This window comes from Coccinella septempunctata, chromosome 1 (genome assembly GCF_907165205.1).
Source record: "Coccinella septempunctata chromosome 1, icCocSept1.1, whole genome shotgun sequence".
In the NCBI taxonomy this organism is placed as follows: domain Eukaryota; kingdom Metazoa; phylum Arthropoda; class Insecta; order Coleoptera; family Coccinellidae; genus Coccinella; species Coccinella septempunctata.
The window spans coordinates 799,882-827,366 of record NC_058189.1 but is presented as its reverse complement, the minus strand read 5'-3'; the positions used below and the strand labels follow the sequence as shown (position 1 = coordinate 827,366).

At 33.3% G+C, this 27,485-nt stretch overlaps 4 protein-coding genes across 6 annotated transcripts in view; all 4 read right to left on the bottom strand.

Annotated features, from left to right (window-relative positions):
* LOC123322567 (dynein axonemal heavy chain 6) overlaps positions 1 to 4,725 on the bottom strand; it is a 67,830-nt gene extending 63,105 nt beyond the window's left edge. Inside the window, exons 1-9 of the mRNA XM_044910512.1 lie at positions 4,487 to 4,725; positions 3,928 to 4,012; positions 3,775 to 3,865; positions 3,244 to 3,439; positions 2,972 to 3,184; positions 889 to 1,060; positions 551 to 686; positions 417 to 492; positions 173 to 356 (exon numbers count right to left, since the gene is read on the bottom strand). Of these exons, the coding sequence (XP_044766447.1) occupies positions 173 to 356; positions 417 to 492; positions 551 to 686; positions 889 to 1,060; positions 2,972 to 3,184; positions 3,244 to 3,439; positions 3,775 to 3,865; positions 3,928 to 4,012; positions 4,487 to 4,629 (1,296 nt within the window). The 5' untranslated portion in view covers positions 4,630 to 4,725. The remainder of the gene's footprint in view (positions 1 to 172; positions 357 to 416; positions 493 to 550; positions 687 to 888; positions 1,061 to 2,971; positions 3,185 to 3,243; positions 3,440 to 3,774; positions 3,866 to 3,927; positions 4,013 to 4,486) is intronic.
* A 454-nt stretch (positions 4,726 to 5,179) lies between these two features.
* LOC123321179 (zinc finger protein 706-like) lies at positions 5,180 to 5,521 on the bottom strand. The gene has a single exon (XM_044908680.1). It carries the CDS (start codon positions 5,443 to 5,445, stop codon positions 5,218 to 5,220), a length of 228 nt encoding a protein of 75 aa, XP_044764615.1. The 5' UTR covers positions 5,446 to 5,521; the 3' UTR covers positions 5,180 to 5,217.
* Positions 5,522 to 6,130: 609 nt separating this feature from the next.
* LOC123314951 (opsin, ultraviolet-sensitive-like) lies at positions 6,131 to 12,621 on the bottom strand. 2 transcript variants are annotated; one of them, XM_044900434.1, is made up of 6 exons: positions 12,490 to 12,621; positions 10,101 to 10,301; positions 9,384 to 9,730; positions 8,532 to 8,704; positions 7,613 to 7,879; positions 6,131 to 6,565 (listed from the first exon to the last, which is right to left on the bottom strand). In XM_044900434.1, exons 1-6 carry the CDS (start codon positions 12,540 to 12,542, stop codon positions 6,461 to 6,463), a joined length of 1,146 nt encoding a protein of 381 aa, XP_044756369.1. In that variant the 5' UTR covers positions 12,543 to 12,621; the 3' UTR covers positions 6,131 to 6,460. The 2 variants fall into 2 exon arrangements, with proteins under 2 accessions (XP_044756369.1, XP_044756378.1); XM_044900443.1 differs by having other exon boundaries at positions 6,131 to 6,569; positions 7,617 to 7,879.
* Positions 12,622 to 15,140: 2,519 nt separating this feature from the next.
* On the bottom strand, positions 15,141 to 21,688 carry LOC123312821 (opsin, ultraviolet-sensitive-like). 2 transcript variants are annotated; one of them, XM_044897337.1, is made up of 7 exons: positions 21,563 to 21,688; positions 18,831 to 19,031; positions 18,393 to 18,739; positions 16,940 to 17,112; positions 15,744 to 16,006; positions 15,426 to 15,565; positions 15,141 to 15,364 (listed from the first exon to the last, which is right to left on the bottom strand). In XM_044897337.1, exons 1-6 carry the CDS (start codon positions 21,652 to 21,654, stop codon positions 15,454 to 15,456), a joined length of 1,188 nt encoding a protein of 395 aa, XP_044753272.1. In that variant the 5' UTR covers positions 21,655 to 21,688; the 3' UTR covers positions 15,141 to 15,364; positions 15,426 to 15,453. The 2 variants fall into 2 exon arrangements, with proteins under 2 accessions (XP_044753272.1, XP_044753264.1); XM_044897329.1 differs by having other exon boundaries at positions 15,141 to 15,565.
* Positions 21,689 to 27,485: the final 5,797 nt, after the last annotated feature.

Below are 27,485 nucleotides of genomic sequence, written 5' to 3'. Positions count from 1 at the left end.
TGGGTTTTCAAATCTTGCGCTGTTTTTGAAAGAATCCTACATTTCTAATCAAAGAATAAGTGAATTCTTTGAAAAAAAGTAATTCTCATTCAACAAGATACCTACAAAACTTCGTCATCGATTTCGGAGTGTTTGAGACACGGAATTAGATACAGAAAAAATTTTTGCTCACTTGGGGTGCGTCTGGAGGTCTCTGCTTTTCTAAGGTCACACTGAGATCTTCCATTTCAACAATTTCCTCTTTAGACGGCAGGAACTGAATGTGCTGTTCAAAAACATGATTCATTTGTTCGAGAGTTTTCGTAAGCAATAAATGAAGCATATTGATCATCATGTAATCGGCCAGAATTATGTAGCTACAAACGATAGATATAAAGAGGCGGTTGAATATCGGAATAGATTCCAGGAGTTCTTACCAACTCAAACGCTCGCAAAATTTTTTCTTGTTAGCCTGTTCGATGTATGACGATTTTTGTACTCTCTTTTTTTTATCTGAAAATTATTTCTCCCTCTCTATATCTTTGATTCGTTAAAACACCTAAAAATTTACCTTTGCCTTCGAACACAGTTTCATCAACGACGAAACCCTTCCCTAATAAGGCACCATGACATGCGTTGAATATAATGTCCTTCCCAAGTACTCTGAAATTCTTTATTTTCCTGATTACGTTTTCCATCTTGAACATCTATCAAAAAAATTCCATAAATTATTGACAATAATATGTGTAAATATCTTTATTTATTATAGTTTTCACTCGATAAGGTTCATTTAGACATCTTCATTATCAAAATTTCGAATTATTTCAAATTGTTTTATCATGAAGAAACTTTCTAGTGAAAAAGGCTTTTTCACCACCCGATGGAAAGGATAAATCGATGTTAAATCACCTGATCTTCGATGAAATAAAAGAGCCAACGATTTTCAATATCTGCAGTATCCACGAAAGTAGTTTCGTACATGCTAACACACATCTCTTGCAGATCTAGTAGTCCATTGCGTAGTGTCGGGTTCAGTATGAAAAGGTTCGCGTCAATGTAGTTCCGAGCCTGTGTGAATTTCCTGTAAAATCCGACCAGTCTTTAATTAGGAATAATCATAAACAGGTTCAAAGCCTTTAAGATTAAGACAGGTGAATAACAAACGGAATTAATTCAGATACATAGCATTTGTTGATATAAAATCAAGAGTTGCTTCTTTTCAAAGTACATACGTGTAGAGATAGGGCTTTTGTAGCCGGGTTCTACTTTTTCTCTCATTTTTTTTTCAAGAAAGTACGCCAACGTCATTTTAACCGCTCAAAAAGTAGCTAGTGACAGAAATAACACTAGAGATAACTTCCGTAGGTAAGACAGAACTAACTACTTTTACTGGGGAACCTGATTTTCAACCACTTATCCTACCTATACGAGGATATATTGATATCTAGCCTAAACCAGTTCCATGCATAAAAAAATATTGCGTTACCATAGCAACGAACAATAACTCATTAGAAGTGTCAGTGTGAAGTTTAAGGTCAAATGAGTAAATCGGAGTTACGCAATAAATTAAAAGAAAGAAAATGTCCACCGACATTGTGAAAATCGAAAAATTGGAGTATCGAGCCATCATCACGTACCTGTATTTAAAAAGGTTAAGAGGTAAGCAGATTTGCGAAGATAAGCTCAATACCCTTGGTGATCAATGTGTATGCGTCCGTGAAAATTGGACTGCAAGCTTCAAAAGAGGTAAATTTTCCATTGAAGATGATGACCGATCGGGAAGGCCAGTTTCTCTGTCAGTCCCCGAAAATATCGATGCAGTTCATGACATGATTTTATCAGACCGTCGAATTGGGCTAAAACGGATATCTGAAGCATTGAATATTTCATACGAACGCGTTCATCATATAGTTCACATTAATTTGGAGATGAGAAAAATTGCTGCAAAATGGATCCCCAAATGTTTGAATGTTGACCAAAAGCGTGCAAGGGTAGAAGAATCGCTTTCGATATGTGCTCGATTTGAAAACGTTGTAGACTTCTTGAACCGAATTGTTACTATGGATGAGACTTCTACGATCCAGAAACAAAACAACAATCGATGGAATGGCGACACTCTGGTTCTCCAAGACCTAAGAAGTTTCGTGTCCAACAATCTGCTGGAAAAGTCCTTGCCTCAGTTTTTTGGGATTGCCATGTAGTAATCATGATTGATTTTTTGGATAAGGGTAGAACAATAATCGGAGATTACTATTCGACATTACTGACCATCCTACGGTAAAAAATTAAAGAGAAAAGAGAAACTTATCCAAAGGTGTTTTTGCAGGACAACGCCCCTGCACACAAATCTCATGTTGCCATGCAAAAAATTCGTGATTTGGGTATTGAATTACTAGAACACTCCTCTTATTCACCAGATTTGGCTCCATCCGACTATCATCTCTTTCCTCAACTAAAAAAAAGTTTAAAAGGTCGTAAATTTTCTTCCAACGAGGAGGTAATAAAAGCTATGGAGGTCTGTTTTGTAGAGCAAGAAGAAACATTTTTTTTGAAAGGTCTAGAGACGTTGCAGGTTCGCTGTAATTAATGAATCCAATTAAGAGGAGAATATGTTGAATAATAAAATATTTTGACATTGAAATTTTGTTTGGTTTTATAGTAGGCTAAGAATTTTTCAATATATCCTCGTAGTTCTATCACTTCTAGGAGTATGATTTCTGGCAGGAGTTCAAACCCGTTGGAAACAACAGAAACTAGAGTGATAAAAAATTGTGCACTCTTTTCCCCTATCATAATCAGTTTTATCACTTCTGCTTCCAACGTATTGGCACTCTTTCCCATTATCCTTTTGTGTTTCTCTTCACTGGAAGTATGATTTCTGGCTGGCGTGCAAACCCGTTTGAAGCAGAAAGGGATAACGCGTAAACGTTCGAATTCCACTCTCTCACAATGGATTTGTCGTACATTCGAATTATTCAGCTTGTTTTCTCACCGGAAAATGATCAGCTTGCGCCAAACATTGAAACCTTTCCACATCCTGAAATAATAAAAAGACTTGATACGCATCAGCCGGCAGTACATTTCGTACTCTGCCTCCCATTTATCCAGGGAAGTGTAGATGGCATCGTTGCCTATTTGCTGCATGACACCTTTGCAACTCATGGTGAAAAAATTCAACCTGTCCACTTCAGGAAAGGTGACGATTCTGGAATAGGAACCGTTTAATTATAGTCGTTTGGTAATTCAGAATAATGATGTATCCACTTTAGAGCATATGGCGTGTACATCTCTGAAGACTTTGGAACTGCGTAAGTCAGATAGATGAAAGAACCGTCAGTGGTCTTTCTCATCTTATCGATGAGTTGTTTCTGATCGACCACACTAGGAACTTTATGATGGGGCAGAGGGAAATGATTTCTCTTAGGTTCCTCGTACATTTCATGATATGAAGGCGCCAAACCTGGAAGATGAAGTAGTTTTATGCTAAGGTAAAGCAGTTTGGTGGAAAAAAATGCTTAGGGAATCGGAATCTTGAGGAATATTGTCGCACAAAACATATTTCAGCCTCTCTGTACTTGGTTTTTGACTGATTCAAGAAGCTAACAGATTAAATTCATAATAACTCACTTGAGAAAAGGTCCAAATGAAAACAATGAAGTTTTTAAAAATTAATTAGATTGAACAAAAATGGATTATTGTTTTTTCGTTAATCAAGATGATGGATCATTTCTTTCAGCTAGTCTATTGAAATCAATTACCAAAATTACATGACTGCCTCTCATTCATTTAACTCACCCTTTGATCTCTCTGTCAGGGAGTCAAAAGAAGACATCCTCCTATCGTTTGTATGTCGAACTAAAGCCATCCTCTTAGCAGCAAAACCTGTCTGAACGAGCAAAAAATTGTTATTGATTGAATGGTTTTAAATGTTATGCAGTCATTGCTCACCAATGGTTCTGCTTGTTTCTTCTTAAACTCGATCTTTTCGAGAAGCTTGCGATGCGGTATGTGAAAGGGTATGGCATTTCTAGGTCTGAAAAGTTTGGGAACTTTTATGTCAATCTTCAGTGAAAACTTACGAAGGAAATTTTATATCCATTCTACACTTTCTATAGGTGATAATAATATTAATTTCACCTTTAGTGGGCTAATCAATTGATTCAATCCAGGTAATCGAATCTGCGGATTATAGTTTCGACTTAATTGAGTCTTAAATCTGCGAAACTTGAAACTCTTACGTCTCGATCTTCGATCGAATTAGGTTAGGAATTAAAAAAAAAATCTGTAGCAAAGGGATGCCATTTTTCAGATAATGCATAAAACATATTCGACCCTAAATACAGAATGTACATGAATAGTACGAACGAAAAAGGAGTTATTTTTTGTCGCAAAATAGTGTGGGTCTTTCGTATGATTATTTTGTGCAGACCCTGCTTTGATACAGCTTCCTAAGGATGGCACCTGTGCCATATGTGCAATATGAATGTTCCCTACATCACTCACTCACCTTTTGAGGGCTACAGGTGGCCTGCACATTAATCTTCCTCCAACATCGGGAGTCTTGTCCACTTTAGTCTTCAACCCTTCATTTTCCTTAGAGGCTCTCTTCTTCTTCACTATGTCACCGCCACCACTTGGATCTGGTTCCATTTTTATCTAAATATTCTTTTTCAAACTTATATACTCGATATTCAAGTGAATTATTCTCCCTTTTCTTTCATAAATATTTACATTATTGATCTGTCGTCATGACAGTAGTTTGTTCGATCAAACTCGAGATTGAGTAGGGAAACTAATTTATAATTGTTGCCGTAACAATAATAGTAGAAGTTCTCGATTGGATTATTATATTGCTGCTTGAATTATTTAATGAGTTTCAAGTCGATGCACTATAAAATATTGAACTTTGAAGTTAAATTAATGGGTCCACCACTCTTTTGAATATATATGATTTTTTTTGGATCAATCAAATCAAATCGCTCAAAGGCAAGATCTAAAAGGATGCAGAAGAGGCAATTTTGATTGCCTCTTTGCCTCAGCTGTTTATTTGTAATATTTCCTAATTCTTCCATCTTTTGAAAAATTTGAACCTTTGTGCAAAGTTCGCAGCGCTGTTTTTCGATTTCAAATGTTCATTTTCGATGATAAGTATTGTACTAAAATCTATGAAAAAGGTGATAACCAATCCCAAAAATCACAATAAAACACCAAACACATTTATTGAACTGCACATAGCTTTCAAAAATCTTTCAAAAATTCAGGCATCTCCATTTTGGGATGCTTATTCTCGAAATGTTGTTTATAGGTTTTCGGATCGGGCATTTGAGCTTTGCAGATGCTGCAAATGTGCTGGAGGGCTTTCTGTGCAGCTTTTTTCTGATCATTGGCGTTATGTCCCTTCTTCAGCTTTGCTGCTTTTTCGGCAGCCTTTTGTTGAGATTGAACTTTCTGTTGTCCCCTCGCCATAATAGTAGTTGAATTTTTTAAAGGATATTCGACACAGACATTTCATCGAAATCGGAATGTCATTTCGATTCTTGACGTCTTTCTTCTTTTTATACTTTTTTAACTATATTGGATTGATGTGGCCCATATTTGATGAAAATACATAATTGAACTTAAAAAAGATCATACGATTTCCACAAAATGAGTTTTTAAACCACCTAGTTTACCTTCACCCACCTGAAGATGCTATTGTGATAGAGAAACACGTGTCGTGATTTGAGAACTCATTTTGTGAAAATCTTATAATCTGTTTTGAGTTTTTTTAACTATGTTCGCGGGTACTGAGATGATACAGACAAGTTTCAAGTCTCCTTTCAAATTCAAATACTCTATCTAGTTTAACTTTTATCGTGGTCTAAAAAAATGAAGGAGTCATAATTATATTAATATAAGGAATTTTGATAAAAAAATATAAAATGAATATGTAATAATATATTATTTGGATAAAAACGAAAATATATTAAGACTAGTGTGAGTTTCATTTAAAAAAAGCAATCATATACTAGTTCATTTCTGTTCCTCATAAAATTTATTCCGAATATTATCCCCTTATGTGTGCTTATTATTTTCACTTGTTATGAAATGTCTGACATCCCATAGAATTGAGAGCTATAACTAAAAGGGATGAGCATAAAACAGAAACATCTTTTCATGAATGCTTGATAACTATTTATTAAGTAACATAATAATCTCTATCTACAGCTATTTACAATATCTTGTCCTGTTTCATCGCATGTCGTTAATTGTATCAGTCAGTAGTAATAGTTTATCGTGGAATAATTTACATTAGAATATAAAAATATTTAAATTACGAATTTCTATTAATGAGTGAAAAATAGACGCCTAAGTAGGAAACCGAGCATAAGCTCAGCATTGGAAAAACTCTCATGAATTCTTCAGTGGATCCAAGTTGATATATTGTGTCTTTAGTATATTTCGAATATTTGTTCAATCTCATAATCGCCCCTTCTTATTTCTACGCTTTCTGTTCTTGATCGTTATTTGTGGCAGCTGTGGCAACGGATTTGGTGTCATCTGAAGGTTCATTTATTGCTAACCAAGGAAGCCTCTTCTGGAGCTCCTGCCTAAAAAAAAAAAATAATAAATTAATTTAATTAGTAGCTAACCGAACTATAATTATAAGTATATAATATATAAGTTATAACAACATTCAATTCTTTTTTATTTCTTATAATGCAAATGAGTGCAAATCTACTACAGCTCAATTTTTCTCCACTCAAATCTACATTCTACAGGGTGAGTCTTCGACTGCTACAAATATTTTAAGGGTAGATTCTTGAGGTCATAAGAAACACTATTTTTTACCATTTTTTCCGAATCAGCACGGTTTGAAAGATACAGGCTGTTGAAAAATCATAAAAAATATTATTTTCAGTTCTATCTCACAAATGGTTTCATCGAATGAAATGAATTTCGGAATATACTTTTCCATTCATTTGATTAATCTTTTTCGTACACAAGATTTTACTTACGCCTTCCAATTTTCTCAATATGACCATTACGTACCATGAAAATACAAAAATTCAAAGAACCCAACACTTGAAACGAGTTGGACGCTATCCAATGAATATCTGAACCTTTTGTAAAATAAAGATATTCTTCATATTTTCTCGTATAATGCGCCGTTTTCGAGTAATTTGATGTTCAAAAATTAAAAAGTATACATCGTTGGTTGAATACAACTCTGTTTAAAAGATCTCACTGATTATAGTTCAGTGAGTGTCACAGATTTAGCTATTTATTCTAAAAGTAATTTTGTTTTTCCAGGGGTGGCATAGCTCATAATGAAAATTTAAAATGACTATATCTTTTCATCAGGGCCGAATCAGAAAAAATGGTATTGGAAAAAAGTGTAACTTTTGACCTCAAGAATCTACTGTTGCAATTTTTGTACTAGACAAAGACTCACCTTCTATAAACACGGTACATGTAGAATGTAGATTCAAAAATTACATAACACTCAATAAAGCATTTGAGTACGCTTGTGTAAAGCTGGCCTTGGAAGCTAATGGATATGTTCATCCCCATCGAAATGTTAATATTAGTTGCGCTGATGCACAATAGAATAATTTAACTTCTTTACCTGTCAAAATGACCTTATTGCTACTTGCCTATATTTGGGATGGCTTATGGCATAAACATAAGGATCCAAACACGCAACAAATTTACATGTACATGCAGGTATCATGGTCACTCCTGGGGTGAGAAGTGTTTGATCCCCAAATGTGCCAATTAAGGCCAATGCAGCGTAAGGTGTCCACGAAGCAACGAACAGAAAACAAATGGTTATGGCTGCTTTGGCAATTCGAACTTCTGCCGATTGGTTGCCCTGATTCTGGTTACTACGTAGTGAATCTACATTCATTTTTTTAGCCTGAAAAAAAAGTTGGCCTGAATAAGCAGGGAAGAACTACAAACGTCTAGTTACCGGAAAAATTATGATTTTATGGCTCATTGAGTTTTAATCCTCCATTTAACATGATGAGGGATTAAAATATTGAATGACATTAAATTATAATTGGCGTTCCTGCAACTGGGTGTATATGAAAAAGCTGTATTACCTATTCACAGTATGTAAAACAATCGAAATATGAAGGAATTTTTATGAATTTTCGTATTAATACCTACTTGCACCTTAACTTTACTTGAACAATAATGAAAAAACGATTCAAACCGAATACACCAAATTATAGTGTGAAAACAAAATTCACCTAGTTTAGCTGTTAATTGCAATAAATAATAGAAAGAGATCTCAAATTTACCTATGTAAGATACTAAGAGATTATGCCAGTTTTCCAAGTTGTAGGAACAAGATTTTTTGGCTTATATATAAGTATGTATAAGAGGGATTCAAAAAAAAATTATAATAAAAAACAGTAATAGAATATTTCATTGGATACTGAATCTTCTGACGAGTTTTCGAATATTGAATGATAGAATATTACTTCCGAACAGTTTTAAACGAAATTTTCCAAATGAATTAGACATTGAGCTTTATGTATTTCATCACTGTTCCTATCACTTACCTGTTCTCGAAGGGCCTTTTCATGATTAAACACAGTACTGACTATTTTGCTATAGAAAAACACGATCATACTCATTGGTACCACGTATGAACAAGAGAATATTACTGCTACGAACATTTTGTTATCGAATGTAGTCGTCACATAGTCAAAACTACAAGATGTTAGGTAACCCTCTGAAAATCAAAATCATATGTAAATTACAGGGACGTGCAAGAACAAAATCATCCAACAATAATAATCTACTTAGCCATTTTGGAGTACCTACCTACAGACTTATTTCAATGAGAGGGTTCTCTAATTAGAGTTGATAGGTTTTATTCGGTTTTTCACTTCATTGTTAGCTACATGAACAATTTTTGTTTCCAAGACGTTTTAATTGAACCATTGAATTATGAATTTAAAAACTTTTCAAAAGAACGATTTCTAAATAGATTCAGAAGTAATGAGAATAACAAAGTGAAAAATTAAATAATCTTTTGTTGTACAAGTTCAAATGAAATTTCATTCCTTTCAAGTTTTGCCTGGTTTGCCCGCAATTTTGTTGAAGAATTTAACATTCTTGTAATTATCTGTTAATTCCTTCGGGAGATACCCATTCCCAACCACTGCGTCATATGCATTTCATCTTCGGGTTAATATTTTTGAAATCTACAACTGATGTAACGTATTCAAACTTTAGCCAAAGAAGTTAACGAACATTGACTCTCCTCAAGCTAGTGCATATTATGATATTATACTGATCTCTTGTATTTTCCATGCAAATAACTGGATTTGGTATGCTTTCAATCAGTTTGTATAAACTTCAATTATTTTCGTCACATAAAAAAAATTATACTAATTGAACCAACTAACCTGGTACAAATCTTCCCCATACTTCAAGTAAAGGCATCACCGCCCATGGTATCGCATATATCCACACGCCCACTATCATCAGGAAAGCCTTAGTTCTTGTCAGTTTCCCATCAAAGGGTTTCGTGATGGTTGTGTATCTATCGTACGCTATACAGGCGTTCGTCATCCCAGCGCCAATTCCAGATAAGGAACCAATACAACCGAAAATCTGGCAGCCTAAGTGGCCAAGGGCGTAACCTCGGTGGAAAGAGTTGTAGATGAAAATGGGAATCTTCACGAACATGATGAAATCGCAAAAAGCTAAATTAACGACGAACATGTTCGATGAAGTTCGTAGACTTTTCGCCCTGCAAAAAAAAACGGAAACAGTCACTAATTTCCTGCACTAGTTTCAGTTTAGAAAGTGTCACTTTCCCACACTGGTGCGGAAATTTCTTCTCTGCTATGAACGGAAAGTGATGTTTGAGAAAATGAAATGGGAAAAAAGGTCGTGGAAAAAATTATGTTCCCAACTGGTGCGGAAAGTCCCTTTCCTGCACTGCTTACCCGAACTTTGCTTCGTAGTCCCGTTCGGGAAAGTATCACTTTCGGCACATGTTACGAAAATAACTATTTTTCCACACCGTGTGTTTTCTTTCATCTACTTTTCCGCCCTCATTTCAGAAATTACGTTTTCGAAACCGAACAAGTGCGGGAAATGATGGATTAACCACTTACGATGAGAAAATCCATAAAACCAATCCATTACCAATAATGGCCATGAAGAAAAATACAATATAGAGCATGCCAAGCAGCAAATGCATTGAAGCCGGAGGTTCAATATACGAAAGCCAATGTTGAGGAATGTGGATCAGTTCTTCGGGTGGGATGTTCCACCCAATTAGATGAAGGCCGTCTGCTCCCTCTGATCCCATTGCTCTATAAAAAAAATATTAATATTTTTGGGAATTTTTATTGGCGTACATATCGATAGGTATACTAAAATCTATAGAACTTTTATAGATTTGGAATTGTGGATTTTAGATTGACATATGAGTGGGCAAAATTCGTTGTCTACTGTCTCGACAACTATAGCAGCTAGAAGAAAACGGATGACACATTCTCGGGCTCTTTTTGGCTGACTATTCCAAATCTGAAAACAGATCCAACATAACGGTCTTAGATTTTGAGTTATGAACGAAAATTGAGAAATTGTCATTTTCAATGAAGCTGAATAACTCGCTTATTTGAACTCGTATTTGAAATCCGTTCTTACATTCCACAGGCACTTTTTTATCAGGAATTTGAATATATTATTGAACTTTTTGATCCAGTCATTTTCGACATACGACAGGGAATTTTGATTTTTCAAATGTAAACTATAGTGGGAAGTTCTTTCATCTTGCTGCAATTTTTTTGCTGATTTAAAAAATTTATCATATGTCGCTATTCACATGAATATTACACGAGAAAAAAATTTCAATACTTTTTCCTGCTTTTCGATTCTCTGTTGAATTATAAGTAGGCTGGATTACCATAGCAACCGTTGAATATGCATTATATTTTGTGAACTTGAGCCTCCATGATTGAAATCACGGATTGCTGAATAAATATTTCGATGATTAATTTGCGTCGTTTGTTCTCGCGATGTTTGTCATGCTTATCTTACGATGGTTCACAATTCGAACACTACCGTTGACAGAAGTACCTATTTTTCATCATCTTACTTCTGTAAAAATTATAATTATAGATAGCTATCGTATTTTATTTATATTACTGACTCTTAAAGTTTCCTTCATAAATAGAAAAAAGATAACTGAATAAATTTTCTTCTTCAATAATCAGACGAAAGTCTTTTACTCTCTTTAAAAGGATATCGATCTCGATATCGATATAAAAAAGAAATAATTATTCGTCAGTCGGTGATTCCTATCACAGAAGGTTGAGTTCACATAGGATTATGTGGAGTTCACGAACCATAATGCATTTTTGACGGTCGCTATGGTTACGCCAGCCTACTGAAAATTCAACAGTGAATCGAAAGGCAGGAACAAGTATTAAATTTTTTTTCTTACGTTATATTCATGTGAATAGTGACATATGATACATTTTTGAAATCAGCAAAAAAATTGCAGCAAGATGAAAGAACTTTCAACTATAGTTTACATTTGAAAAATCAGAAATCTCTGTCGTATCTCGGAAATGACTGGATCAAAAAATTTATTGATATCATATTCGAATTCCTCATAAAAAAGTACCTGTAGAAAGTAATAACGGATTTCGAATACGAGTTCAAATTAGCGAGTTATTCAGCTTCATTGAAAATGACAATTTCTCAATTTTCGTTCATAACTCAAAATCTAGGAACGTTAGGCTGGATCTGTTTTCAGATTTGGAATAGTAAGGAAAAAAGAGCTCGAGGATGTGTCGTCCGTTTTCTTCTAGCTGCCATAGTTCTCGAGATCCCTTCAGTAGACAACGAATTTTGGCCACCCTGTACTTTAGTGAGTCTTTGACTCGTACAAATATTTTAAAAGTAAATACTTGAGGTCAAAACAAACACATTTTTCCTTTACCATTTTTTCTGAAACGGCTCTGTTTAAAAAGTAGAGGCTGTTGAAATACCATAATATTTTTTCATCTCACAAACGGTTTCGTGGAATTAATTGAATTTCGGAATATAGTTTTTCATTAATCTTTTTCGAACACAAGATATCACCCACGTCTTCTAGTTTTCTCATTATGACCATTACATACCATAAAAATACAAAAAACTCAAGGAACCAAACTCTTGAAACTAAATTGAACGCTATCTAATGAATATTTGAACGTTTTGTGAAATAAAAGGATGCTTCCTATTTTCTCTTATAATTGAGACGTTTTCGAGTAATTTGCTGTTCAAAAATAAAAAATATCTGTGATATTCGGAAAATTTGGTACTTTGGCTGTTTAAGTTGATCCACAGATGTGTAGTGTCATAAATTTAACTCGTTATTCTGAAAGGAATTTTGTTTCTCCAAGGGTGGAATAGCTTCAATGATAATGAAAACTTAAAATGGCTATTTTTGACCTTTTATCTACTGAGTGATTGTCTAAATTAATCTAAAATAATGAATTTGTTACTCACCTGCTTTGCAAGGCAGAGGGAGCACCCAGACCGGTCCAGTTGTGTAAACGCATATTCAAATTTGTTTGAAGCCGTTTACCACCAACTGACAACGTCAGTTCCTATCATTTTTCCTTTTATATAATTTTCTTTAATCGGATTTCATGCGATAATCCTGTGGCGGTCGTGATATGATGTGTGGTTCATTTTATAATTGCATCAAAAACGCATATAGTTCAACTAATCCTTTGAAGCTCACAAAGGTACACAGATTTCATTGATTTATGCAAAAATTATATTCAATCGCTCAATGTCTGCTGAAAGGTATCGAGGTCTTGTTCTGATAAATCACAAGGAAAAGAGGTAGAAGATTCGGAACACAATGATTGAATCCTTCTCTATTATATAGGGTGAGTCTTTGACAGTAGATTCTTGCGGTCAAAAGAAACAGTTTTTTCCCATACCACCTGATAAAAAGACATAGCCATTTTAAGTTTTCCTAATGAGCTGTGTCAACCCTGGAAAAACAAGATTACCTTCAGAATAACTAACTGAATCTATGACACCACACATCTGAGGATCTTATATGAACAGAGTTGTATCAAGCCGAAGTATCCAATTTTTCAAATTTCACAAATATTTTTTAAATTTTGGACATCAAATTACTCGGAAATGGCGCATTATACGAGAGAATATGAGGAATACTTTTATTTTACAAAACTTTCAAATAATTAGATAGCATCCAACTTAGTTTCCAGAGTCAGAGTCAGGTTTTTTTTTTGGTATTTTTATGAAATGGTCATGATGAGAAAACTGAAAGACGGTCACATCTTGTGTTTGAAGAAGATTAGGTAATCAAATAAATAAAAAACTATAAATTTATTTCATTCGACGAAACCGTTTGTGAGATGGAACTAAAAATAACATTTTTTATGGTTTTTCAACAGCCTGCATCTTTCAAACCGAGCCAATTTGGAGAAAATGGTATAGAAAAAAGTGTTTCTTTTGACCCCAAGAATCTACTGTTGAAATATGTGTATGAGTCAAAAACTCACCTTGTATATAAGCGGATTAACAGTTTTCTGTGCTTAAATCTAAATTTTCATTATTGTGGGTAAATATTGAACCTATCAGGTTGATTGGTGTTTTCAAAGTAAGAAAATAAAAGTTAAGTAAGTATTTGCTTCAAGGGAAAAAGTAACAAGCCATACAAATATTCTTTTTATGATTATAACACTTAAATCGTCATATTTCTAAGTAATAAAAACAATTGGTTATCAAAATTTAAGATTTTAAAATAATAGATAGGTACCTATATGTTTTCCCTAAAAAATGGAATTACTTCAAACGATTCTCCTTGGAAGAAAAAAAATTATTTATTGAACAGTTAACAAATAGAATGATTCATTGAACAGTTTATACTACATACTCGTAGGTTTAAAATCTTATCGATTTCTCTGAAGGAACCCTTTTTCCCTTCATAAATTTAAACATTATTGTTCCATACCTCATTTTCTTTGAAAAGCAAGTCTTTTCAGACCTAACATTTTATTATTTCTCTAGAATCTATTTCTTATCGATATTCATAATTACACCACATCCCTTTTGGAAATGGTCATTCTACGAAGGGTTTGAATCCCTTTATCGCCGTTAATCGGAACTATTACCTACCTACCCATTTTCTAAGAAATTTCAATGAACGGATTATGCAGATAAAAGAGTCATAATTCATTTCACAATATTTCGGTCAAGAAAGTTAATATGGGTACACGTAAGTTGAAAATAATCATACACCCTAATGAATTTCTGGATGTTGAGAAAACGAGAATGTCGAAGTCGAAGATTTCTTCAAAAGTGTTGGTCGCTAATGAAGCGAATTAATTACGGGTTTAGAGTTTCAATGAGCCCGTCTCAAAATAATTATTTCAGGGTGTGATTACAGACAAAAATTTTGAACTTCCTAGTTGATCTTCAATTAATTTTTGTTTAGAATTTATTTTTATTTGAACCTTCCTTCACATTATTGGTGAAGTACCTAATATATAAAATTATTTTTCTTATGGTATTTGAACAACCTCAAAAATCTACTGCTAAAATATTTGTACGGGTCAAAGCCTCACCCCGTATAGTCTTGAAAGGAATTCAAGAAGTATAGGATGCATCCTATAACTGAATTTTTTTTATGTGAGTTTATTTCATAAGGGATTGTATTTATTATGAAAATATCTGAGTAAAGATGTTGATTTTGAATCTGAGCTGTCTTAGCTCAATAATAAATAGTTTATGCTCAAATAAGGCTTATATATTTAGAGAAAGGAAGTCTCTATATTATTTGCTTCTGGTGATTTTTATTGGCAACTCATTTCTCATCTATCAATAGTTCTCATTGTTCTTTCAGCTCAACCATTTTGCTCAGGTTTATATGAAACACAATTTTTTTTTTTATAAAGTTTCACTGAAATTCTCTCCACTTTCTTTGACCTGCCATAGTTAGTTTACTACCTTCTTCGTTGTTTCTTTTTTTAGTGGGGCTGTTTTCCATCAGTAGTACTATTTTCATAGTCTGCTAATTGATCCAAAACATGGTAACTGTGGATGTTCTGATATCTATGACACCCGCTTTAGCACGTTTTCAGTTTGTCGATAATATCTGGGGTAAAAAATAAAATAACTTTCAATGTTCAGGAATTTATTATGGGATTTTAATATATATGGGATTTTTTATACAGTTCCAAGCATTCAACATTTACTCGTATCCTTTACCGTTCAAATAGTCTTATTTCCAAGTATGAAGAGAAATCCTTCAATATAAACTACAAATATCCATGAAAAATATTACTCATTTATAAATATTCGTGTAGAAGATGATTTATACAAAAAGAAGGATATGAACAACCTTAAAAATAAAGAAGATACTATATCACATCACAGAGCAATCAGTATTCTCTTACAAGTACCTTTTTTCACAGATTTAGATGTTGCTTATTACGCTTTCTGTTCTTGTTCGTTGTTTTGTGTCGCAGCAGTTGCAACAGATTTGGTATCTTCAGCTGGTTCGTTGATAGCCAACCATGGCATCCTCTTCTGGAGCTCTTGTCTGAAAATTTGAAAGGAGATCGAAATTTCAGACAGAAAAACATGATGATCTTTCAGGTTGATTCCAGCAGTATTCCCTTAGAGTTAAGTAGATGGAAGACAATGTATTTTCATTTCACTCAAAAACAATTTTTATAAGAAAGTTTGAATTTTTATTAATGGCTATAGCAATTGGTTACCTGTATCTTGGATGACTGATAGCATACACGTAAGGATCTAAACATGCAACAAACTTGCATGTGCATGCTGGTATCATCGAAACACCTGGTGTTAATAGTTTCTGATCACCAAATGCTCCAATTAGAGCTAACACAGCGTAGGGTGTCCAAGAAGCAACGAACAGGAAACAGATAGTGATGGCAGCTTTCGCTATTCGCACTTCTGCAGTCTGACTTCCTTGATTCTGATTGCTCCGCAAAGAATCTACGTTCATTTTCTTAGCCTGAAAGGAATTTTACCAAAAGACAATCAATGGGCAAGTTTCCTAAAACTCCAAAATCGAATTTAAAATTATATATGGAAACCCTTTTCCATTAGTTATCCAACACGTAAAAGATTCGCTTCAAAATTAAGATATTTCAGAAATATACCCTTCCAAAATTCGAGTGTGTAAAGGCTTGTGACGTAGAATGCCTTCACTAAAGTCAAGTAATTTTTGTTAATTAGACAATGGTGGAACTGATCAAGAAGATATAGAATTCTATATCCACACATTTCAAAAAATTGTTTCTGTAATCTGTGTCTATATATTCTTAAACGATAAAATTTTGTGTCATTGTTTGATATTTCTATGCACTGTTTGTGTTCCTTGTCAAATGTGATCACCAAACTTAATATTTATTAAGTCTATGATGATTACAAGACTTTCATGACCTTTATTGATTCGACGGGCGTTGCCGGATTGTGAAAATGACGTAGAATGTTCATAAGAGAGCACTTCTGAAATCAGAGTTTTCGTAAGTGAATATAGACAAAACGCAATATGTTAAAATTCTAAAAAAATATAGTTCGATATATTTGAGTTATAAGGATTTCAATGACATATATTTTGAAATTTAGGAAAATACCCCATTGTCGAACAATTGCATGACTGGACAAGAATTCATTCTAAACCACCAATCTAAAATCACCGTTTTGGTCATTATATGATATTTTAAAAGCTTGAATTATCAAAAAATTAAAATATCACTAGTTGAAGTCAGTTTATGAAGTTTTTGGAAGACAAAAAAGAATTATTTAAAAAATAGGAAAAAAAGCATTTTTGTATACTTTATATTGCTCTATTGAAACCCAGAAATAACTAAAAATTAGATTGTTCCTCACCAAAAATTCCAGAATTATAACCAACTTGCTAGAATTTTCTTGATTTACTCACCTGTTCTCGTAGTGCTTTTTCATGATTGAATACAGTACTGACTATTTTACTGTAGAAATATACTATCATACTCATTGGAATGCAGTAAGAACAGAAAAAGATTGAGCCAACAAACATTTTGTTGTCGAAGGTATTCGTTAAATAATCGAACGTACAAGCTGTTAGGAAACCCTCTGGAAAAAAATTATTAGTTGATTTTCAGTAAAGCAACAAATCAAATATTATCAATTCAATATTTTATTAGAAGTTAAAAATTGTACGTAATTTATCAGAAGGGTAAGTATTTGTTGCAAAATGGCGAATGCATTGGTTATAACTTGCAGTATTACTACACTTTTCGCACTTATACAATGATCATGCTTAAACAGGCTCGGTACATATCTCCATTCAGTAAAGAGATGAAAATTTAATTTTTTAAGCGGTAGAAACTCTGCAAAGTGAAGAAATTCCGGCCACACAGGATACTCAGTTTCTTGGCGATCCTGAACTTTGTAAAACTTAATAAATTCTTTAGAGCTCCGATAATATACAGGATGTTACATTGGAAATAAGGAGGGTTTTTCAATTTTTTATTTAAAATGTCTCTCTTACCGCTGCCGATGGGTTAATGGTCAGAAATCATCCTGTATTGAATTAGTTATGAGGTAATTGAAGATGAACTAACCGAAGGTTATTTCTACTGAATATTATCACAGTACCTACATTATACAGGGTGTCCCGGAAAATGTGGGAAATCTCTCGGATTCAGATAGAACATAAAAAAATGAGATGACAAGTTCCCATAATTTTTTTTCCTAGCGGCCCTCCTTACGAAGATACGACCTCCTAAATGACGCCACTGGAAATTCATTTCAGTGGAATAAATTTCAAAGTACTTGATATAATTTAATGAAAATACGATATGATTGATAGTATTAACTTTCGTATCACACTTTTTTGCAGACAAAAAACTAGACTTCATGTTATTTTTAATAGAAATTAAAAAATTACTTACTTCTTTCATTATTTTTTTTTTCGAAAACGGTTCATTTTATCGACACTGAACAAGAGTACCTTTTCTTTAGCTTAATGTTCAAGGTATCCAAATTTGTTGTTTTTAGCATTCCATCATACAGGGTGTAAAAAATGTAAGCATTAAAATGTACAACCTAGTCCGCCCCTGGTAACCTGAACAAGCTAATTGAAATTTGAGTGCAGTGATTTAAGAGGTCCTTACTACTATTAATCATATTATTCATATTATTATCATTAAATTATATCAAGTATTTTGAAACTTATTCCACTAAAATGAATTTCCAGTGGCGTCATTTAGGAAGTCGTATCTCCGTAGGTAGGGCCGCTAGGAAAAAAAATTATGGGAACTCGTCATCTTCATTTTTTATGTTCTATCTGAATCCGAGCGATTTCCCACATTTTCCGGGACACCCTGTATACATTGAGCTTAAAAATATACCTGGTCCAAATCTCCCCCATACTTCAGTTAACGGCATCACAGCCCACGGTATCGTATACAGCCAAATCAACAGTATGAAAACAAAGGCCTTCGTTCTCGTCAATTTACCATCGAAGGGTTTCGTAATGGTGGTGTATCTGTCGTATGCTATGAATGCATTCGTCATGCCAGCGCCGATCCCAGATAGTGATCCCATAAAAGCGAATATCTGGCAACCTAATTGACCTAACGCAAATCCCCTGTAGAAAGAGTTGTATATGAAGATAGGTGTCTTCAGCATCATCACGAAATCGCAGAAGGCCAAATTCACCACAAACATGTTCGATGCGGTCCTTAAACTTTTAGCGCTGAAAATATTCGGACCATGTTACAATTCAGATCTATAAAATACTGAGACTCTTCTAGAGGAACAGTCAGATTTTTATTTGATACACTTACGATGAAAAAATCCATAGCACCAACCCATTCCCGATTATAGCCATGAGGAAGAAGCCAATATATACCAAGCCTAGCAGGAAATGCATTGATGCTGGTGGTTCCAGAAAAGTGAGCCAGTGTTCCTGTATATGAATTAGTTCTTCCTTAGGAAGATTCCATCCTAGTCGATGAAGGACTTCTGTTCCCTCCAAACCCATTGCTCTAAAAGAGAATCGGCCTATTATATTGCGACTTGAATTCAAAACTGAGCAGCAAATGCAGTGGGACAGCTAAAAATTTTATAAGTTCGACTAGCTATACGTATCAGTGGCGCCGGGTATTTTTTAAATCCCACCTTATTGGAATTTCTGTTATTTTGTAGAAGAGCTAGGAATAGTAGGTGACCTTACAAAGTTTTTTTTAATGCTGGGATGTCTTTGCCACTTTTCAGATACAAAACGTCGCTAAGGAAATATCGTTCAGAGTTTCAGGCTAGAGGATGACCAACATCTCACTAAAAATACTAATTTCATGTTGTTTTTTCCTTAGTTTTTTCAAAAATTTTTGTTTTTTGCATAGGTATGTATCATATCTTGAAATCACGCTGCTTATTGAATGTTGAATGAATAAGATTGAAATTCTCTTTTTTATAGAATGTTGAAATACGTTTTTTGTTCATAAGCTTCATACTTTTGAATCACGGTATACAGGGCGAGTCTTGACTCGTACAAATATTTTAACAGTAGTTTCTTGAGGTCAGAAGAAATACTTTTTTTCCTTACGATTTTTCGCGAATCGGCTCGGTTTAAAAGATACAGGCTGTTGAAAAACCATAGAAAAATGTCATTTTTAGGTATATCTCACAAACGGTTTCATCGAATGGAATGAATTTCTGAATATAGTTTTTCATTTATTTGATCTTTTTTCGAACATAAGATATCACCCACGTCTTCCAGTTTTCTCACTATGACCATTACGTACCAACGTACCATAAAAATACCAAAAATTCAAAGAACCTAACTCTTGGAACTAAGTTGGACTATCTATCTAATGATTATTTGAATGTTTTGAAAAATAAAAGTATTCCTTATATTTTCTGGTATAATGCGCCGTTTTCGAGTAATTTGTTGTTCAAAAATTAAAAAGTATCTGTGAAATTTGAAAAATTGGGTAAATTGGCTGAATACAACTCCGTTTAAAAAATCCGCAGATGTGTACTGTCACAGATTTAGGTAGTTATCCTGAAGGTAATTTTGTTTTTCTAGGGGTGGCACAGCTTATTGAGAAAACTTAAAATAACTATGTAGGTATATTTTTTAACCAAAGCCGAATCGAAAAATGGTATAGAAAAAAATGGATTCTTTTGACCTAAAGAATTCACTGTCTGAATTTGTACGAGTCAATGACTCACCCTGTATATTGATCATTGACACGTTATTCCCACAAGTAACAATGAATTTCATACTCATTCCAGGTAATCTCAGGTGAATTCACATTGAAATTTGGCTACCAAATCGCGGATTAAAAACTCGCTGTCATAAAGCCCTCTACAAAATCTAGGTGCATACAAAAGTTTTTATATTAATTTTTTGAATAATAAACCAATGATTATGAGAATAAACTATTTTCGAGTGACTTGAGACAGTCCTGTAACTTGGGACAATTACTTCCCTTGCAGATGTCTTTGTTTCTTACCATTTATGAGTGAAGGGACAAACTTATAAGATTGTCTTTTCGATTAGTTTAACAATTAATTCCTCTTGAGTTTGCCCTGACCAGAGCGTTTTGAATTGACAGGAAAAATTAACGAATACAGGAGAGTAAAAGCGTGTTTTTTTATAGCCCTAATACTTTCTAGTGTCCTGTACATGTATTTCATTTTGTGCATGTGTAATTTTTTTTCTGGATACGAGGGATATTGGGATAATAGATATGTCATGAAACAAGGTTGTTTACAAATCAAACGGCAACACGGATCTCATTCATTTATTTTGTTTTTTCATAGGTTGACTTGGGAAAATGCTGAATAGATACAAGCGGCGCATTGGCAGCAGGAAATATGCAGATTTTTCGCAGGATATTATTATTTACGTTATTTCCACGAAGAAATCACCAAAGAATGAAAGAAATCAAAATTCCCTTGTTTTGTTTAGTTTTTTTCACATTTGAGTTGTAATATATTTACTTTCGCTGTAATAGGGGTTTATCATTTAATTTCCTTACCGAATTTCAACTATATAATCACAAATTCTAATTTTTCAAAACCATACACCGTCCCCAGTCACCTATTTCATGAGAATTGAGAAATTAATAGATTTTAACTTGTGTCCCAAGCCTTCCAAACCGGTGGGTGACTTGGGACAAGTATATTTTATTTTTTCAAAATTTATATCCAAATTCTGATGCATGATATGTATCCTAATCAATAGTCTGATTCATTAAGCATATTCGAACCTCTTTTTCAGATAAAAATAGGTCACTGTTTCGAAAATATGACAAGTTGAATACAACAATCGTACCAACCTACCTTAAAATATATAAGAGATGGATCACGTCTTCATAGTATGGTCGGTAAATATTGAACAAATTAATTCGTTATCTGCGGATGTCATGCATCTGAATTAATTTGTTTATTACTTAACATATATGGTGTACGAATATAAAACAAATGAATGTTCATGATTAAAAAACAATGAAGCCGATTAAAAATCAAGGGAGGCGAATTTTCAGAAAATTTAAAAAAGAGTACTCACCTGCTCTGTAAGGCCGAGGGAGCGCCAACACCGGTCCAGTTGTGTAAACGCATGTCCAAAATTCTTTGAAGCCGTTTACCGCCAACTGACATCCAAATCGTTGTCCGCCATCTCTTTATATCTATTTATTCAATGTAATTAGATCCGATTGGTAATCTTATTTGATTCTGATTTGATGGGACATTCGACTCATTGAAATTCAATGCTGAAAATAGTCAACTGAATCCCCTGAAAGGCTTAAGAAGACATGTCAGATTTTACTAAGTGGTTCAAGGTCAGGGTTGATGAAAATCTCCACAATGAAAAATGGGGGAACTCCACACAACTATTGCGCGTTTGGGAAATTCAATGTCAGTTCATGTGTGCTTTCTTCAGTCAGTACACAGAAAAAGTTCTCCACAAAAGTTATTCTGATCACATATAGAGAATGGAAGTATTGAATTAATATTAGTGCAAGAACAAATGAAGATAAATTGTATATTATTAACAAGTGTTCAGAAAATAAACTGACATAAAGGAGACAGACAACATACTTCATGGATGTTTTCCAGTAAAAGAAGAGCACTTTGATATAATGGATTTGTTGTTTTTCGAAATTATACAAATAAAGAAAGTAAACACTCTGTGTACAATATAGGTAACTTTGATTTCATTATTAATGAATATGAATATGAATATTAACAACCCTATGAAATTTTCAGTTTTCGTTTTGAAGCACGTGCATTACTGGAATGAATGAATTTTCGGAACAGCCATGATCTGGTCTCTCACAAGTTCCATTGTTGTACAAAGTTCACTGGAAATGGTGAAAGTTGATTTCATCGATTTAAACACTAATAATTCTTTGTGAAAAATTTGCGGCGTTTTTTCATTCAACTTCAAATAAGTCTCGAAGAGTAAAATTTGATAATTGCCTTCATACTAGATTAGTTTTTTAGAAATAATGAACAAATAGTTATTTCCGCCGACCTATTAATAATAGCACTGTTTAACTTACACGAAATTAGCTGTTAATGAACCCTTTTATTGGTTGATTTCCTATTAACACGTTGAGCGTGTGATCACAGATCACAGCAGGAGCAAATCGTTTATTCCATTTTTAATTGATTTTGTTTCAGAGATTAGGAGTGAAATCCCTAAAAAGTTTATTAAGAAATGCAGAATCCTCCCAGAATAAATTTCAATCGATATCTTTCTAGTTGATCTTCAGATTTATTTTGTTTCGAGTTTATTTTTATTTGAACTTTCCTTCACATGATTGGTGAAGTACCTAATATATAAAATTATTTTTCCGCCGACCTCTTAATAATAGCACTGTTTAACGTAAACGAAATTAGCTGTTAATAAACCCTTTTATTGGTTAATTTCCTATTAATGCATTGTTGTCATGGAGATCGAACATATAAGTATTCAGCAGCTTCCCAAATAATTATTTCATTTGTATGTAGCATTGATTTTCGTAGTACCTAGCGGGTGAATTGAGAAGAGATTAATTGTGGAGGTTGCAGAAAAATTATGATGGTTAGAGAGTAATCAATATATATATATATATATATATGTACTACAACTCCAGCTTCCACCAGCTCCACACATTCTTTAACAGATATAATAGGTACTGATATCAATATGATTTACTCAAAATGTCACAACTCGAAAATGCCCTCTATGGACTTCTCAAATTGTTCGATGGGCCGCATAAAAAATATCAACTCCGATATGAGCATAGAAAATTTATAAGGTGTCAAATTTGACTAGGTATGGATACAAAATTTTTGCAATCAAGAAAAATCGGAAAAATCTTGTAATCAACTCGTTTATTAATTGAGCGATTAATGATCTCGAACATTAACGTGCTCCCTTTGCTCGCACGTTAAAATATCTCAATCATTAATCGCTTTTATTAATAATCTTGTTGAGTAAATATAAATAACTATTTAATCAATTAGGTTATTAATGAAAGCGATTAATGATTGAGATATTTTAACGTTAATATTCGAGATCATTAATCGCTCAATTAATAAACGAGTTGATTACAAGATTTTTCCGTCGACCACATTTTGAATAGAATGTAAATTCTTGATTGAAAAAATTTTCTATCGATACCTAGTCAAATTTGACACCTTTTAAATTTTCTATGTTCATATTGGAATGTTGATATTTATGCGGCCGATCGAACAATTCGAGAAGTCCATAGAGGGCATATTCGAGTTGTGACATTTTGAGTAAATCACATTGATAAGTTCCCTATAATATATGTCAAAGAATGTGTGGAGTTGGTGGAAGCCGGAGTTGTAGTACTTAGATATATTGATTACTCTCTAACCATCATAATTTTTCTGCAACCTCCACAATTCATCTCTTATCAATTCACCAGCTAGGTACTACGAAAATCAATGCGACATACAAATAAAATAATTATTTGGGAAGCTGCTGAATACTTCTATGTTCGATTTCCCATGACAATAATGCATTAACAGAAAATTAACCAATAAAAGGGATCATTAACAGCTAATTTCGTGTACGTTAAACAGTGCTAATTATTAAGAGGTCGGCCGAAAAATAATTTTATATATTAGGTACTTCACCAATCATGTGAAGGAAAGTTCAAATAAAAATAAATTCGAAACAAAAATTATTCTGAAGATCAACTAGGAAGATATCGATTGAAATTTATTCTGGGAGGATTCTGCATTTCTTAATAAACTAATTTAGGGTTTTCACTCCTAATCTCTGAAACAAAATCAATTAGAAATGAAATAAACGATTTGCTCCTGCGTAAATTCTTGCACTAATTTGTCAGGAGCAAATTAACTAGAAAAAATTGTTGCCTGACAATGAACTGAAAATAAAGAACGTTGAAATTATAATGTTATGTTGTAACGTTTCGGAGTCTATATCAGACTCCTTCATCAGACGAAAAATCAATTTTCGAAAATCTTCTGAATTGTAGCTTTTATTTGACATTAATTGTCAATACATAGAAACAGAGACTGCATAGAAACGTTGATTCATTTATTTTTGAAATTACCGGATGACAGTTCCTTCTTCAGTAAATTGATCCAAATATGATCTATTCCTACAGAACAATTTGCCTAATTATTATCTTGATCCAATAGAATACACGTAGATTCTGTAATCTTTCGTTGATAATGGTCTGATTCCGTCATTCCAATCCATCATGTGGTCTCCCGTATTAAAACAAATACAGGGTGGCCATTTGAAAACGAAACAGACGAGATTACAGACGAAATAAATTTTTTCGATAGAAATGCTCGGACAGGTCGATTTCTGTTTCGAGGGGGACAACTTAAGATGTAGGTTACGTTTTCAAATGGCCACCCTGTATGATCTGCGATCTGTGATCGATTAATTTCTCTATTTTTGATATTATTTTTATGTTCGCGTTTTCTTATTTCTAGAGGTCTGGACGTTTCACCTGTGATCATACCCTGAAATAATTATTTTGAGACGGGCTCATTGAAACTCTAAACCCGTAATTAATTCGCTTCATTAGCGACCAACACTTTTGAAGAAATCTTCGACTTCAACATTCTCGTTTTCTCAACTTCCAGAAATTCATTAGGGTGTATGATTATTTTCAACTTACGTGTACCCATATTAACTTTCTTGACCGAAATATTGTGGAATGAATTATGACTCTTTTATCTGCATAATCCGTTCATTGAAATTTCTCAGAAAATGGATAGGTAGGTAATAGTTCCGATTAACGGCGGTAAAGGGATTCAAACCCTTCGTAGAATGACCATTTCCAAAAGGGATGTTTTGTAATTATGAAAATATCGATAAGAAATATAATTCAAAAAAATAATAAAACTTAACGTCTGAAAAGACTTGCTTTTCAAAGAAAATGAGGAATGGAACAATAATGTTTAAATTTACCCATATTAACTTTCTTGACCGAAATATTGTGAAATGAATTAAGACTCTTTTATCTGCATAATCCGTTCATTGAAATTTCTTAGAAAATGGGTAGGTAGGTAATAGTTCCCATTAACGGCGGTAAAGGGATTCAAACCCTTCGTTGAATGACCATTTCCAAAAGGGATGTGGTGTTATTATGAATATCGATAAGAAATAGATTCCAGAGAAATAATAAAACTTAACGCCTGAAAAAACTTGCCTTTCAAAGAAAATGAGGTATGGAACAATAATGTTTAAATTTACCCATATTAACTTTCTTGACCGAAATATTGGGAAATGAATAAAGACTCTTTTATCTGCATAATCCGTTCATTGAAATTTCTTAGAAAATGGGTAGGTAGGTAATAGTTCCGATTAACGGCGGTAAAGGGATTCAAACCCTTCGGAGAATGACCATTTCCAAAAGGGATGTGGTGTAATTATGAATATCGATAAGAAATAGAATTCAGAGAAATAATAAAACGTTAAGTCTGAAAAGACTTACTTTTCGAAGAAAATGAGATATGGAACAATAATGTTTAAATTTACCCATATTAACTTTCTTGACCGAAATATTGTGGAATGAATTAAGACTCTTTTATCTGCATAATCCCTTCATTGAAATTTCTTAGAAAATGGATAGGTAGGTAATAGTTCCGATTAATGGCGGTAAAGGGATTCAAACCCTTCGTAGAATGACCATTTCCAAAAGGGATGTGCTGTAATTATGAATATCGATAAGAAATAGAATTCAGAGAAATAATAAAACGTCTGAAAAGACTTGATTTTCAAAAAAAATCAGGTATGGAACAATAATGTTTAAATTTATGAAGGGCAAAATGGTTCCTTCAGAGAAATCGATAAGGAAGATGTTAAGCTTACGAGTAATATAACAACCTGAATAAACTGTTCAATTACGTATCCTTCAGATTAGTTGACTGTTCAAAATCATTTTTCATGATATAATATACAGGGTGTCCCAAAACTATTCGTTAAATATAGAAACGACAACAAAACTAGGAGAATAAACTCTGTACTCTATCCAAGTCATAGATTACCTATGACCTAAAAAACTGCATTTTATTCCTCTATAAGGTTTTTTAACTGCCTTCCAACGAATATCAGGAAAGAGAGAAATTTTGTAGTCTTTAAAAAAACTATATTGTCCTTAATTTTGAGAATAGAACCATATAGCATTGAAGAATTTTGTTCAGCATGTTACAGATTGAGATGAATTTGTTTGGTACCTATATATTGTGTGTTTAGATTAAGTTCAAATTTTGTATGTGACGTATTTTCTTTTCACTTGTATCTTTGTTGAGCTGCAGTGATGTGAAAATAAAGTTATCTATCTATCTATCTAGTGAATCAAACGTCACACCACGATAGAGTAGGCCAAATATTATTGAATGACACCAACATTAGGTCAACGAAAATGCACCGTTTCCAAAATAATCAGAATTTTATTAGAATACCTAAAGTTGTCGATTTTCGAAATATTTTTCTTAATCACAGGGCCAGTTTGTGAAGAAGCATATCGATTTTAAATTATATTGAACTAAGAATATTGTTTTATCTCCCCTAATTGAATTTATTTTAAGTAGTTGATCGATAACCTGAGTAAATGTAAATTGAAACAATTGTTTTTTCTACATGACTTTTATTACTCAGGATAAACACCCTTTATAGGGGTGATGATTGTTTTTATAACTTAGAAGTATGAGGATCTTTTTCGAACACAAGATATCACCCCCGTCTTCCAGTTTTTTCACTAAGAACATTACGTACCATGAAAAATACCAAAAAAAAAAGAATCCAACGCGTGAAACTAAGTTTGACGCTATCTAATGAATATTTGAAAGTTTTGTAAGATGAAAGTGTTCTTCATATTTTCCCGTATAATGCGACATTTTCGATTAATTTGATGTTCAAAAATTAAGAAGTATCTGTGAATTTTTGAAAATTGGGTACTTTGGCTGATTACAACTATTTTTAAAAGATA

Bases quoted from the DNA above. Each gene is read 5' to 3' on its own strand.
- LOC123321179 (XM_044908680.1), bottom strand. From the start codon at position 5,445: ATGGCGAGGGGACAACAGAAAGTTCAATCTCAACAAAAGGCTGCCGAA.
- LOC123312821 (XM_044897329.1), bottom strand. From the start codon at position 21,654: ATGTCAGTTGGCGGTAAACGGCTTCAAAGAATTTTGGACATGCGTTTA. The intron at 17,113-18,392 runs GTATATTTTTAA...ATTTTTTTCCAG, and splicing joins ATGGGGGAGATTTGGACCAG to AGGGTTTCCTAACAGCTTGT. The intron at 15,566-15,743 runs GTAACCAATTGC...TCAAATTTTCAG, and splicing joins ATCAGTCATCCAAGATACAG to ACAAGAGCTCCAGAAGAGGA.
- LOC123314951 (XM_044900434.1), bottom strand. From the start codon at position 12,542: ATGCGTTTACACAACTGGACCGGTCTGGGTGCTCCCTCTGCCTTGCAA. The intron at 10,302-12,489 runs GTGAGTAACAAA...TTTTTTTTATAG, and splicing joins CCCTCTGCCTTGCAAAGCAG to AGCAATGGGATCAGAGGGAG. The intron at 6,566-7,612 runs GTAGCAATAAGG...TTTTTTAGGCAG, and splicing joins GCCATCCCAAATATAGGCAA to GAGCTCCAGAAGAGGCTTCC.